General features: G+C 52.4%; 1 protein-coding gene across 1 annotated transcript in view; it reads left to right on the forward strand.

Annotated features, from left to right (window-relative positions):
- Window positions 1-814: 814 nt before the first annotated feature.
- The window catches only part of LOC144168617 (muscleblind-like protein 2a), a gene marked incomplete at its 5' end in the record, with an annotated part of 69,309 nt that continues 54,838 nt past the window's right edge, over window positions 815-15,285 (forward strand). The window contains one exon of the mRNA XM_077697564.1: window positions 815-1,159. Within this exon, the coding sequence (XP_077553690.1) occupies window positions 815-1,159 (345 nt within the window). The remainder of the gene's footprint in view (window positions 1,160-15,285) is intronic.

Genomic DNA, 15,285 nt, shown 5'->3' on the forward strand with positions numbered 1-15,285 from the left:
CATAAAGCGGAAACAATAACGGATTGTTCTCTTAACCTTGTCCTTAAGTCACTGACAGCTGTTGTGACGACAGTGGCTGGTGTAGTGGCGGAAGAGGAAACAAGCGTCACATATGTTCAGTCAACCTAACCAGCTGCCACGATCACGGAAGTAGGCTATGTTTGACCGAATTGTGGGGTTGCCCCTTTTGTAGGACTTATACGCCACCGGCTGTGTCAACGCTGCGTTTCCCGAGGTCAGGTAGCGTGTTTTCACCAGGCAGGGGACAACATGCCAGGGATTGGCCTGGAAGCTAGAATTAGTCACTGAATTGATGACAAAGTGCAAGCCGTTGGCTTTGAAAAATGTGAGTGCATTTATATCAGATGTGACCTTCCACCCCTGCTATCAGAACTTGCTGCTATATGGCGTGACACCACCCCGCACCCCATTTCCGCTGAACGGTGTGGTAAATTAGGTGACCCGTTGGTTCCGTGCTATCAGTGGGCACTCAGCGAGCGGACTTACCGTCATTGCCTACATGCCATCCGACAGGAAGCTTCGCATGGAAGTTTGAATTTCTGGCACCCCGTGTGGTCGCCCCTAAGATTTTTTTGTCCGCCTTCTTGCCCCTACACTGAGTATACTGGGTATGCTGGGCATAGTGGGTATGTACCATTAACGTGTAAGCAGTGCAAACAAGCTGGGCCGAACTGGACGCGTTCGTGTGTGTAAGCGCGGGCGAGATCTATACAGCCGAGCGCGACCCGACTGTCTGACCCGTCGTTCTCTTGCCTCGTGCAGGTGCATGGCCATAGTCGCTCGCTGGGCGTGATCGTGGTGGTCGCCGGAAGCGGAAGCAGCAGCAGCAGCCCTGGGCCCCGTCGCGCCTTCAGCCGCCAGCGTGGCGACGCCGCCGAGTCCCCCGAGCCCGACGGCGGCGGGCACCGCGGTGGTGGCCTCCGTGCAGCAGCCGGCGGCCGCCTCGTCGTCGCTCGTGCTGGCCGCCGCGCCCAGCCTGGTGTCGGCCAAGGACTCGCGATGGCTACAGCTCGAGGTGTGCCGCGAGTACCAGCGCAACAAGTGCTCGCGCCAGGACGCCGAGTGCAAGTTCGCCCACCCGCCGCCAAACGTCGAGGTGCAGAACGGACGCGTCATCGCCTGCTACGACTCCATCAAGGTGCGTCGTGCCCGACCTGCCGGTTTCTTAGGGATAGGCGGGAAACGCTGTGCTTCCTCGATTTACCACTCCTGAACAGTCCGCGGGCTGTCCGAGGACTGCTTTCGCACTGGGAATGTCCAAGGAAGTCGAGCAGTCCGATGACCGTACGGGAGTGGTAATCGAGGGTTCCGACTGCCAGTACATGTTCTCGCTGTGTTATGGGGCCGGGGCGCCTGTACGCCGTGTGGCACGGTTTGGGGCGCCCTTTTCGAAGCTTACGTCTCGCTCTAGTATAGAAGCACTCGCGTCCTTTAATGTCTGCGTCGTTCGTGTGTGCGCCAAGCGAGGTCACCCGTAGATGCCGTTCACAGCCGCTTTAGGTGACCAAGGAGGCACCTGTAACTTTCAAAGTTCATTCGATGAATTGCACCTCCAGTACCCAACTGCGCCCTTGATCGGCGGGAAACGGGATTCCATTGCCGAGTAATTTACGACGCAACTTGCGGTCTGAATTCTCCCCTTTTTTCATCGTAATTTGTGTGGCGACTAGACAGCAGCCAACAATTGTCACGCAAATGGAGCGGGAGTTGTGTACCAGCTCACGACACATGGTCGCTGCGACCCTTCTGTGCACTCGGGGGTGGAACCCAAGCATTCACTTTACTTAGGCTGAAGGGAAGCTCAATTTAACCATTGTTGATTTGGCCTAAATTTTCGTACCGTAGCCGTCGGTTATTTGCCTTGACGCTCTCTAGAACAAGGCTCTTGTTTTATTTCAACCGCGATTAGTTTCGAAAACCTGTAATCATCTTGCTGTTGCATTTAGCGTCACTAGCCAATTACACTTTGTTGTCGGGGCATCTCCAGATTAGTCAGGGTAAGCCGCCCAGAAGACGCCATCCTTTCTCCTGTTCGTCTGTTGAAATTACGTTTATGGGGATATGGGTGTAGTCATAGCACAGACGCGATTATCCTTCCAATTGTGGTCTGCCTGCATGTCCGTCGAGGGCTTCTTCAGCTCGGGCCTTCGGCGTTTTATGCCATGCCAGTGGTAAGCGCCACATCCTTTGGCACCCGCAGTGTCTGTTAGGGGGAACATGATTCCTCGGAGTAGGCAATGGCGAGTAGGCTTCGCGAAGACGAGAGCGGTAGAACGTGAGCCTGCTCAGCCGAACTTGCGGGCGTGGCGACCTGCATTGGGCCATCTGCCAAAGGTCTGTAGATCAGCAGCCGCGGATTGCGCAAGCGAGTCGAGTGTGTTACTGTGCAGACGTCGTCCATTACTTTCCCCGTGCTGCTTCTTCCCAGCCTGCGCTGCACAGCCGGCTGCGGTAATTATAGGCAGACGCCGCTGCCAAGAGGCCAGTTGTCGTCAGCTGGGCTTGTCGTTTGTCAACGGGGCGGTGCCTAGTAGCGTGCTTGTGTCTGGTCGCGTGAGCAATCACTGACGGACGTTCGCCCCCGTGGCGACGAAATCGTGCGCCCCATTTCCGCTTCCGAGCTGCGCCCGTTCTTGCGGCGCGGACACTGAGAAGTTGCGCCACCTCCTTCTGACTCTTGAGCAAGGTCCCGGTTCAGCGTTTGGAGCGTCGGGCTCGAGGGGCCGTGCGGCGAGCTTCGCCGAACGCGCGCTCAGCCGGGCGCGGAGGGGTCACATGGAAGAGGTCCCGCTGTCAGCGGATCGCTGCCGACCGCGTATATATCGCGGCGCATGCCAGCGCGCGGCCACGCTGGGGCCCTGGCTGTTCGAGGAGCCCGGTTCACGCGCCGCGGATACATTTTTAGCCGCCTGGTGTCACCAAGTCGCCTGTGGGCGCGGAGGAGGTAGCTAATTCGGGGCCCTCGGGACTGCGCCCTTTCCCGCCTCCCTTTTTCCTGCCCTGACGTTGAGCCGACTTGTTTAGTCTTGCGCGTGGCAGGGCGACTCGGTGCCGGCCGTGCCTGTTTTTGGCTCGGCAGGGCTGCGCCGCCGTCGAAACGCGCTGGCGGCCGCCGCCGCTTTTCGTATTTCGGGAAACGCTGCCGATCGCGAACCAGAGGAGAAAAAAATACCATTGGCGCCAGCCCTCCCCGGATGGCCCCTGTGGGCTGCTGCTGCGCTTCGCTGAACGGCCCGTCGCTGGGAGTACACGCGCGAAGACCGCCACGGACAAGCACGGCCCGTCGCCTGAACGCGGCCCCCTGCCCCCGAGACTGCAACGACTCTCCTCACGCACGCAGGGCTCACGTTTCGCGAAGCATCCGAAAGTCCGAACAGCACGGGCAGCTCCGAGTTGTGGCGCCTTTTTTCCAGGGCACGCGCTGCGCAGAGGGTACTGCGCAGAAGATTCCCGCAGGTATCTTCTGCCCGGCCTAATGCTGGCCACCCGAGCACCGTTCTTCGGGCACATCGCCGTGCGGCCATCGACCCGCGTCGTTGAGCCTGTAGGTGGGCATAAACAGCACCGCCCTGCAAGTCGTCTGCGTGGCTCTGTTTAAAGAACGCGCTTCGTGGCTCTGCTCTTGCGCTACGGCAGGCAGCCGCACCACGTGGAGGATAGGCGCGCCAAAATCCTGTCGCCGGTGAAGGGTTAGGATGGGCGACAGCTGAAGGAAAGAGCACCGGCACAGTTCTGCCGCGTAGGGCCTCCCGCAGGTCCTGCGTGCAGGAAGCCGCGACGCGGGTTGCGTCCTCTCGTCGGCCCGGATCGGTTGCCGCATCCGCCCAGGACGCCAGCTGGGCCTACCAAGGAGCGGGCGTGTCGCTGTTCGGGCGGCTGCGCGCGCTGCGAGGAGCCGTCGTCGTGGCGTCCTTGCGCCATGGCGGTGGCTGCCCTTGGGGACGAGCCCGGAAGCTTGCGTAACTGGCCGCCGCCTCCGGGCGGCCTTGGGCGCCGCTTCCTTGGCGCCGTCGGACACTTCGCGCGCTTCGCCGATGCCTCACCTGTAGCCACCGCGTGGTGCACGCTCATCGCTCGCGCCGCAGCGGAGGACGGCGCGCGCACTTCTGGGACGCTTGTCCCAATGCCTGGTTGCCCGGACGCCTCTTTCTGGAGCCAGCAGCTTGGGACGGGGTAGCTGAGGTTTGCACGTGCAGTCCGTCTTCGCGCTTAAAGGGCGGCTGTTCCGCGGTACCTCTTTAGACCGACGGGGAAGCCGATCGGAGCCGGACAGCGTAACGTGGCGGTTTATTTTGCGGGTCTAGCGAAGTCTCTTTAGAGAGAAGGGTGCTGTGGAGCCCCACGGGTAAGCTCACTTGGTCGAGGATCGCGTTCCAGCTTCTCGGCCGAGTTTGTTTGCAGATGCCGGAGCTTGGACCCCTTCCTCCCTCTCGTGGACGGCATGAGGGAATCGCCGACGTTACTAACCGGAAAGGGCGCGGCCGTCGACAGGCCCAGGTGGCGTGGAGTATCCAAGCTGGGCAGCAGACAAATTGCGCCACCGCATCGGCATTCGTGGTGGCAGCCGAGTTGTAGCGCAGCACTTGGGTGTCAAGTCGAGGCGTGACGAATGGGCGTCGTCATGGCATGGACTCGCAGCCGGCTTAGGAGGGAAGAAGTTTTCGAGTGGCCTAAGCTGTGGCTACGCTCTCGGCAACGCGACCTCCGCATGCGGAAGGCGTGCTGGTGGTTAAAAAAATGTATGGCAGATCGTTAGGTAGTCGCGTTGCGTGCGCATGAGGCGCTCTCTTGGCCGTCTGGTTCAACCAACGAAGAGCTTTTTCTAGGGGCGAAGCCTTTTAGGGGCTCGGGCTGTCGGCTTCTCATGTGGTAGTATCATCATATAGTCACGGTACTAAAACACCGGGACACTCGTTTTCCAACGCCTCGCGTTAGAACGCTTCGTGCTTCAAAGACACGAGACTTTTGCACCAAAGCTGTATGCCTCTACCCCCAACGGTTTCATATCCGTGGGCGAAATCGCCAAGGCTCCAAGAAAACGCTTGTACACTGCATGCTTCGCCCCCTCCTAGGTTTCACGTTAGTGGAGATGGCCCGGGATTTTTTTAGCCCTCCGCAAGTTACCTTTTCCACCGCCTCATGTTGGCCTCATCTCTCACCCGTCAGACAATCAGGTGCTACCTCCCACCTGTTAATCTTTCAGGCTTCACTTTACATTTCTTGCCCACAAAAAGTCTGACAGGTAGCCCGAGAACGTTTCACGCTTAAAAAAGAAAAGCGTCTGCACCGCTCGCTTTGTTAGTCCAGCTCAGTTTCGTAGTCCAACTCGAGCCTTCGAAGACATTCCGCGCCCCACTGGGCGACGCTGGTAGGCAAGAACTGTCGTCCTTAAAGAACAAGGGGCGGAGTCTGTGCGGACTCCGACCGGCGCTGCTGCTGTAGCCGCGTGTTTCCGGCGTCGCGTTCGCCTGGCAAGGCCGCTTGCAACGAGGATGTCCGCTCGCACAGCGGAAGGGCTGCTGCCGCTGCCTCGAGCCTTGCGCTGCCGCGCCGTTGGCTTATTAGCAGCACGCGGCGCTCGGGCGGAAGGCCCGACCACTCGCTGTGTCTACGGCCTCGTTTGCCTCGTCGCGCACAGTGCATGCGACAGTTTAAAAAAAAACAAAAACAAACGAAACTTCAAACTTTGCGCGCACACGGTCCCTTAACGCTGTCCACAACCGTTCCCGCGACATATTTCATCTTTTTTCACCCTTTAGTGCTGGAGCACGTAAAAAAAAAAAAAAAAGCCCTGCTTAGGCGCAAGTGATGGATGGCCCTTTGAGTTGGCGTGTTCAAAGTTATGGGGTCTTAGAGGATGCAGTACGCGTTGTGGTGCAACTATATGCGCGAGTACGGGGCTACATTGGAAGTTGCATCTTGTTAATGCGGCAGCACTACCGCTTTCCAGGTGGTGCGGTACGTGGGGTTTACTTGTTGCAGGTGCGCTGGCCTAACTGCAGTTTAGAGAAGTGGCTTCAGGTAAAAAATCTCGGTAATGCGCGGCTTCCTTGACGATAGGGGAGCGCTGCCATTTTCATACACGCTGCTCTCGTCTAGGGAAATTATCTGGGATCAGTTGTCCAGTTTGGCGTGTCTCGAAAACCTTCTCTCTCTTTTTATCAAAAAGGTTTCTTTCTTTCTTTCTTTCTTTCTTTCTTTCTTTCTTTCTTTTTTCTTTTTCTCTCCACGCCTGCTGCTGCCTCTGTCAATGAATTTTAGGGCTTGTCGAGCCGCCTAGAGCAGCTTTTCCCCCCAACATAACCACCATAAAATTATGTATATTTTATGGAAATAAAGCAATTCAATTCAGTTCAATGCTCTGATATTCGGGATATCTCGGCAATAGCCTGCCGAGGGAGTATAAAAGGCGATTGGTGAAAAGGTAGCACTGGCAGCTTCGTAGTGATGTGACGTCGGCCTGTCTCTAAGCGAAGACTGTTTACTGCTTAGGAGCAACGACTAGGAGGTCGAGGTCAGTACTGGAAACGGGCGGATGAGGAGACGCTCTCCGCACCGCGACGCCACCCTCGCGCTGACTCTGTGGGGGCTGGCACGCTGAGCTATCAGGACGCCTTGCCGATTGCACTCGTGCGGCCGACCCGCCTTATCGGTCCGCCCATACTCTACCCGTTCCTGTCGGGTCCACGTATGCGGGACTGTTGGCAGCTTTATACCGCGGGCTGCGGGGGCTGTACTATTGACATTGAACTGAAGCAGAGGAAATCTCCCGTAAACACGGCTGGATGACTTGACGGAAAAGGGCCGTCTTGAGTACAGCCGTAGTTTGAGTACATAATGGAGGAGGAAAATACGAGGCACGGTTAAAACTGAGTCAAATAACCCTCACACACAGGCGAGGAGCCATTTTTTTCACCGAGGCGCAATGGGGAAGCCTTTAGCCACCGTCGTAATCATAGATTGTCAACGCTTTTGGACATTCTTTAGTATCCCTCATGCTCACGTGCAAGTGACTTCTACGCACACGAGCTTGAGTCGCCTGAAATATCCGTTCTCCACACGTGCAAGTTATTTCTGTACGCAGGAGCCTGAGTCGGCACGAAGTGTCCGTTATCTCCACGTTCTGTACACGGGCCCGAGTTGCCTTGAAGTTGCCGAGCAGGCGGACTGCGCTGGTCCGTGTCTTCCTTTCCGTTTCTTTTCGAGCGCCGCGCCTGTAGCGTCAAGGACGAATAAATACAGCCGAGCTCGCACAACATTCAATTAGCTGGTTTAAGGCCTGCGGCCGCCATCCTCTACCCCCGCGCCTCCCCCGGTTCCCAAGCGGCCACCACGCAGCGGGGTTTTTCGCGCGCAAAATGGCCGCCATTATAGAAACGTCATCTCTGGCGCGTACAATAACCGTCGCACGTGTTGACGCGGCCGGGGAGGACGCCAACAAAGGAGGCCGTCCCTGTCTCGGCAGATACGCGCCGCGCACAATGGGCGGCCGTTGGGGAGTCTTCCGGCGTTTCAGCCACCGACTCTCCTCCGAGACGGAACCGTGGCTAAGTGCACGTCCTTCGAGGAAAAGAGAAAGTTCCTCCCATTGTCCGCGACTGTCGTGACGCCGACCAGCCCCGCCACCGGCTTCGCATCTGCGTGAACACGTTTGGAACGCAACCAAGTTCACCGAATTGCGGCCCGCAAACCTTTCTGTCGATTGACCGACCTCATAATAAAGACACGTCCTCGGGAGGGCGTAGATACGGGGCGGCCATTCGTTGCCAGATGCCGTGGCCAGAGGCTTGATGATTCCTTTCGGGCAAGCCCCGCCCGGGATCAAAACTGCCCCGTGGAAATAATTAAGCTCGTCGTCAGCGCTTGTGTCCCAATGCAAAACGAACGCCCAGGCTCTTCCTTCTTTCTGCCCGTTCTCCTTGGGCATGCATCATTGCTTCGGCTTTCGCTCCCTTCGCATCACCCGGTGTTGCTCTCCTCTTTTCTCTCGTTATCGTTGTAAGTAAATTATTATTATCACCTTTCCATCAGTCACGGGGAAGACGGTGATGGCAGTGGGGTATTTTTTCCCTGTATTAGTTCCTTTTCTGTCGTCCGTTTTCGGTGTGCTTGTCACGAAGTTCAAATTGATTGAGTGATTGATTGTAGGGTTTAACGCGCCGACGCAACGCAGGCGATGAGGCGCGCCGTAGTGGAGGGCTCCGGATTAATTTTGACCACCTGGAATCTTTAACGTGCGCCGAAATCTCGGTAGTTCAAATGGATTTTAACCAGCCCCAGCCTGCGCCCTGTTACGACCGAAGTGTACACTTGATCCGAATGGCTTTCACGCCGTACACTCTAAGCTGGGTAACCCTTAATAGAGGTATACATTTTCGAATTTTTGTAACCTATAATTTATAAGGGACAAATGTAACCTATATCTTCGTAACCCTTATATACGTATACACGTAAGGGTTACTCAGTTATGGGTTACTTTGCCGCTTTCAGCATTTATACCTATATATAAGTTACATCTACCGCCGTCCAAGGCCACACACCTGGAAGGTGTCATGTTGCGTGCCAGGCGCGCTTTCGCCGGCGCAGCTGTGGCGACGCCCCGGAGGCGCCTTTCCCGCTTGGTAAACAAATATCGCGTTAGTGGAAGACGATATGTGCGACCATGCTGTCCATTGCGCAGTCTAAACTTTTGCGTCGGGTGGTGTCTTTTATTCGTCCCTTGAATAAACTGCCGGCCACACGGCTGGGGCTAAAAGAGAAGTTACTTTTATAATTCCTAAAATTGCGGTGCTAAAAAGCTTGAAAATGTTCTCTTAATATATATGCATTGCATTACCTGTTCGATAATCGTTACCCAGGTTGTCACCCCAAAATCTTTGTGAGTATTGGCAACGCTTAAGTCTTATAAACAGGCATAACTAAATTTGATATTTGCATCAGCTTTGTGCCGTTTAAGAAACCAGTATCATACATGCATGATAGGTCTTTTGGTAAATTGCGGGCATGAATTTTAGCGTTAGTTAAACAACATTAGGCTTTAGTGAAACCAAGCTTTAGTGTAAACATGCACTTGATAGCATACTTCAAAAGGACGCCAAAGTTATGATAACATAGCCTTAAGCCAAAAATTCTTGTCTGACAACTCAGGTCATGATTATCAAAAGAGAATTGCAGTACATGCACACATATTTGCGCATTTAACAGGAGCTCATTTCCAGAAGTTTGGCATCAGTAGTTTCGAACATTCACATTTATTATGAAACTCCTGTGGGCTATTTATTAAAAAGCAAAGTTGCGAACCACCCCAATGTAATTATCGTTCCTTAATGAGTATTAGACGACTGCGGATTCCTGGGCGAACTGGTGTTTCCTATATTGCTTTAGACTTTCAGGTAAAACTCGGTTTATTCATATATCCTTATTAAACCTGTTTAATAAATGTTGCGTGAACAGCTTCACAAACATGGCCAAATATACAGATTCTTTTCCTCAATATTTGCACGGATGTATGCAAAGTATTTCGAATTGTTTGGTACTGCAATTGAACCATTTCAGACGAATTCGAGTTTGAGCTACATTTATAAGATGGTTCTCAGAGCTGCACTTTCCCGGTACAGCGTTATTGTCATGGTTCCCCACAGAAAAAACGCAGAATGTGGGAAAGTAGAAAGAACATTTATTACAAATTCACTGTTTCATACAAAGCAGTATTTATGGCTATGTTCCCTACATTCTCTGTTTCACTCATAGTCTAATATTACACTTGGAATTCACTTGTCTTTACGAATCCGTCTTTACACTTCCCCCTTAGGTTCCTCTTTACAGTTCCACCTGAGTTGTGATTCCCACGCCAAGTTATCGTTTTTTATTCAGCACTAACAAGTTTCTAGGCCAATTGCAATCTGTCTTTTGGACAAACTTTAAATGGGATCTATAATTTCCTGCATGAAAAAAGGCGCTTAGAAAAATTCAGAGAAAAGCTTCGCAATTTACGTAGCACACAAGCAGGCACAAAATCAGGGCACGCTGAAGATTTCTCGAGGTCATCTGAATAACTTGTTCCCTGCTGCCGCAGATGGAGGTATATATGTGAGGGGCCGTCACTTGGATTTCCCCACCTTGAAGAGCCATCTACAGAAAATTTCAGAAAAAGAACAAAATCCAGTGCAACCATAAGCCCCTCACACCAAACCACAGGCATGTGAAGTACGAAAAATATATTGCACGAAAATGAAGACGTAGTCCAGAGAATGAAATGAAAGGCCACACCAAAGAAGGAGTGATTTATGGCCTTTCAAATAATTTCACATCATTTCAGTTCTCGTTACACAGAGTAATTTGGCCGCATTGTTCAGAACAACGCGAAGCCACTATAGTCATGCCGGCCAACCTTCCCGAATTTTAATCGCGCCGTATTCCTGTTTATCTCGCGAAATGTTTCTGCATGCTCACCCAGAACAGGCAGAAACCCTGAGCTACGAAATAAACTGACATACATTTGCAAAAGAGAAAGCAAAAACATTTCCGCGCCTTCATGTGGAATCACTAGTACACGCAACAGGGCGAACGTCGCACTAAACCCAGGAAACGTCCTTTCACGATGCTGACGCCGTCTGCGTCACATTTTTGGCTGTACTTAAACATCTCCCCCCCCTTGTACTGGCAGTTTCGTTTTGAACGAGGATCCCACGTGGAAGCCGAAACGTTTTTCATTTCAGTAAAGTGTTCTTCTACCGGTGGTTTCTTCCTCGGCTATTCGTAAAAAGGAATCGCCAACTTACATTTTTTCTTCGTCCAAATGTGTTGTGGGAGAGGATACATCCAGAACTTGCACCGATCTTCAAGTGGCATTCCCGGGAGGTCTGTACCTGTAATGACTCAAAGGGTTATTTGGGTTAAAATGTAATAGGCTTTAGAGCTGGGCAGTTGGTATACATTCATAATGAAAGAACACCTCAAACTTGACAAGACGAAGAAAAGAACACAGCACAAGCCCTCACTAACAACTGAAGCTTTCTTAAAGAGCTCTTTTGGAAGAAGAGTTCTTCTTGTTGGCTCTGCAAAACCACGCATCTTATAGAACAGGTAGACTTGCTGAAAAACTACAAAGCTCCATGCTGAGGAAATAGTTATGTGAATTCATAACGTTAATGTAGTAACGAACTGATAGAAAGAGTCACTAAACATGAGGCAAAATAAGATGCGAAATATAACACCATAACACTTGAAGTAAGGCCTCGCATTTTTACAAGTGATTCATACTTTTGTCTGTGCAGGCCTGGGTGCCATCTTTACAAAGAATATTTGAATGAATGTGTTTTAGTTATCGCATTTTCATACCGTTGTTTCCACGGAAATCAGACTTCATTTCAACTTGTGTCATACGCAGGGGAGTCCTGGTTGTCAGCTCAAGGAACACTGCCTGAAAGAAAAACAGTAGTGCTGATAAGTCATAGCATAGTTATCCATATGCAACCACACTTTTCGAACATCCAGTAACCGATGAGGGTGCAGCACCCATTTTACACCTGCACCTGTCTCTGTGTAATTCGTCACAATTTCTGTACCATCAAAAAACAACAACAATCAAGCAGCCTGCATGCTGGCTCATACATACCACCATTCTGTAAAGTCGCTTTACTGCACTACACTAGTATCACGCGAGACAACCATTTGCCCTGCAATACCACGCGAATAAATAAACGACTGATTTGTGTGAATGCGAATAATAAACCCACTTAACATGGTGAAAATGCCCCGGTACCTCAAAATGACTAACATCAAATTTACCCACTCAAGGAAAAGAATGACAAAAATGAAGAGTGTTGTACATATGAAAACTTTTTATTGTGCGGTAGGGCAAACTTTCACAAAAAAAGAGGCTTGTGCTGGACAAAAGTGAGTCTAGAAATTTCTGGCAGCATTTAGTGGACTACTTTTCTGCAGCACACACCTTGTGTTTATCCGGATATATTATTACAAGACCAATAAACGAGACACCATTGCGAATATATGCAGCGAGAAAAATGAATATTTCCCGACGGCTGAAACAAAATGATAATTCCCAGAGAAAAGCGCGATAATATAAGACTTCATTGGGGAAAAAATTCAAATATTCAAGCAGAGCTACCTGACAATTACATGGGCCAATAACCCGTCAAGTGCGCCCGATGCAGCCAACAGCGTAAACAAAACGCTCAACACATGACGAAGGCGCGCAGAGCAGAAAGCAGGTCACGAGCGCCGTTATCTGTTATACTGTACGGGCTTTCCCGATCGTCCGCTCTAGTCTGACGCAACGAACGCAAGCCCGCGATTTCATTCAATTGCCGTCGCGGGCAACAGAAAACGTCCAGCGAAGCAACCAGTCGGGTAACGAAAATCCCTCTCGAATGCTGCAATTTCAAATTGAAAGGCCCCAGCGAAAAGATACATCCAATGAAAACACGGAAACCGCTACGGGAATATACTCACCGAGTTCGCTTTCACTGGCGCCGGGGCATTGGTACAACATGCGAACTTGATGCTGGTCGTAGAAGAACGGGCCGTGTAGCTCTGCCAGTCACAAATGGGCTCGCCGCAGCCTCCGCGACTCACGCCGACAAATAAGTCTTGTAACAGCAGTCCTCGCTTCATCGTAGGGGTATCACAGCGGTAAAAAGGCTCGAGTGGCGCGAAAACGCGGCCACCGGGCCTGCGGCCGCCGCCATTTCTCTATATCCCGTCATGCAACGGAGAAATCAACGGCCGCCTGGAGAGAAGGCGCGACGAGCATCTCTTATAGGTTACAGGGCGTTTTATAGGTTACAACGTAAAGGTTACATTTCGGATTTTGTTGATGTAACCTATAAATCATTAATGTAACCTATAAACCGCTTTTAACTTCACGCTTGTAACCCTTAGAATGGACTGGGATAAAGAAAACATCAAAATGGATCTATTGTAACCTTTATTTTATAGGTTACTTCCGTTTAGAAGTTACATTATGGGTTACAAGGATTAGAGTGTATACGTGGCCTGAGCTAGTGGTGTCCCCTTGACTATCCTCAGATGTACCACTTCCACTGCGGGACAATTCTTATCCCGACGTTGTTTGCTTCCTGTGCCCTTCAGATGCGGCCGTGCACGCGAAGGACTGATTCGCCGGATTCGCGGCTTCTATCTGGCGGTGCAGTACTGCATAAACTTGTCCAAGCTCGCTGAGGTGTGAATTGCACGGGCCGGTTCATCCCGGTGGACGTGCCTGGGTGGCTCGACGGCTACTGCGTGCTGTAGAGCTCGAGTTCGCGGATCAGATCCTCGTTAGCAACCGCTGTTATTGAAATTAGGGAAAACAAAACTCCCGCGTTTCGAGTTTTCAGCCGCCGCCCCGGTGGTCCTGGTCGAACCGCGTATTTCTTCGCTGAAAGAGCGCCCCACAGCCCAGATGGGTCTTTCGTGCATAAAACCTGCGAGTCAGAAGAATGGGTGTTCGGCGGTGCGTAAAACGTGCGAGGTAGAAGGAACGTGCGGCTTTTCAAGCTGAGCTGTGCGTGCGCGCATTCCCGCCCTTGGGGCTGATGAATGACGCTGCCGGATCGGACGGGACCAGCCTGGGGGCAAATTCCCGCGCGAGCTGGATGCGATCCCGTTGGCCGATCGATCGTCCGATCCAGCTGCGGGATCTTGAGAGGGCTTGCCGCGATCGACGTTCGAAGGAGCAGCATTAGCGTGCAGTGCTCCCTCTGCCCTGTGACGTTCAGGCTTCGACGTCCTGTTGTCTCTAGGCGCGACGGACACACTATCGGCAGCAGTCTGGAATCGACGCTTGAGGTAGCTCTCGTGCCGTTGTTACCCTTCCTCCGCAGTGGGAAAGTGCGGTGTGGCAGTGGAGCCACGCAAACATGGCGATGGCGAAGTACTATACTCGGTGACAACTTAAGAACGGCACCGGAAGTTGCCGCTGTGCCTTATCACCGTAGCCGGATGTTTCTCCGCGCGGCGAAAGTAGGGCGTTACTGGGAATATTTTGAACATGGCGTGAGCCGTTCCCGTGATTTTTTAAACTTAATACGCTTATAAATGACTCCAGTGCCGACAAAAAAACTGCGTGAGACAAGGCAGACGATATCACGCATTCATAGCAAACCCCTTTCAAAACGCGCGCGCACTGACGCCACGGGTCCGGCGCTTTAGCGGAGTGATACACTACATGAGGTGGTGCCGTTCTTGAGTTGTAACCGAGTATACCTGCCGCATTTCGGCGTCCGCCGTACGCGTTGAATGCCTCCACCAACCGCCCTAGACTAGAATTGGGCGTCTGCCTTGGCGGTACGTGGACTTTGTTGTGCTTCAGTAGCACCTTTTCCTCGTGTCACTAGTTTTTGGTCGCACCATACAAACTGGCGTTTTTCTTCTCCGCCTCAAGTCTCCAGGGCGCATGAAGATGCCGATAGCCTTCCTCTTGGGCACGTCCACGTCGCCCATGGGTAGTGGGTCCAGTGGAGGAGCTCGTTATTGGCAGGGGCGGGGCCAGCGGTGAAAGAAAGGTCGCGGGAAGAGTGGACAGCTGTCATCTACCTCATTCACACTAAACTCTGGCGCTTCACGAAGTTTATTTGAAAAATAAAATAACTCACGCGCGCACTGCGCATTGACACGCTAACGATGTATCAAAAAAGGGCTGGATAGCAAAACTTCCGCAGTAAAAAAACTGCTTTGCAAAAGGGGCCTAGAAGGACCTAAGAGGACCTTGTGAAAAGGACCTTAGGCAGCGACGGCCCCTAGTTGCCAGTTTGTATGGATGCTTCAGCCCGTGAGTATCAAGAAGGCGCGCCGTGAGGGCGCAACGAATCCAGCTTGCTTCGATGTGAAGGCGCCAGGGTCTTTTGCTGTTTCTTGTTATCGCATGGGAGATTTGGGGCTATTTGAAGTATTTAAGCTTGAGACCATACGTTGTTTGAATAGAAACGGCGGTTGCTTCGGTTTACCTTTGTTTCCTGCACTGTATGAAGTACTATAACCGTGTCAAGCCCTCACCTGAAACGTGAGCAGCCCAGGAAAGAAAGAAAAGCGGCAGGAGGGCTCAAGCAAGAGTTGTCGACAAGCGGGCTGTCAGAAGGCGGTCTTTGTTCGCTCCACAGTCCAAATATCGCCGTTCCAGCGGCGTTAACGCGCCCATTCTGCTCCGAGAGCAGGTACCGGACTCCAACGCCGCCCCGTGCCAAAGGGTTCTTCTGCTCCCTGAGCTGGCTTCATCTCGTAACGCGGCCCCTTTGGAGGGGG

This window comes from Haemaphysalis longicornis, unplaced genomic scaffold, assembly GCF_048455015.1.
Source record: "Haemaphysalis longicornis isolate Haplotype H1 unplaced genomic scaffold, Haemaphysalis longicornis Haplotype H1 scaffold_2, whole genome shotgun sequence".
In the NCBI taxonomy this organism is placed as follows: domain Eukaryota; kingdom Metazoa; phylum Arthropoda; class Arachnida; order Ixodida; family Ixodidae; genus Haemaphysalis; species Haemaphysalis longicornis.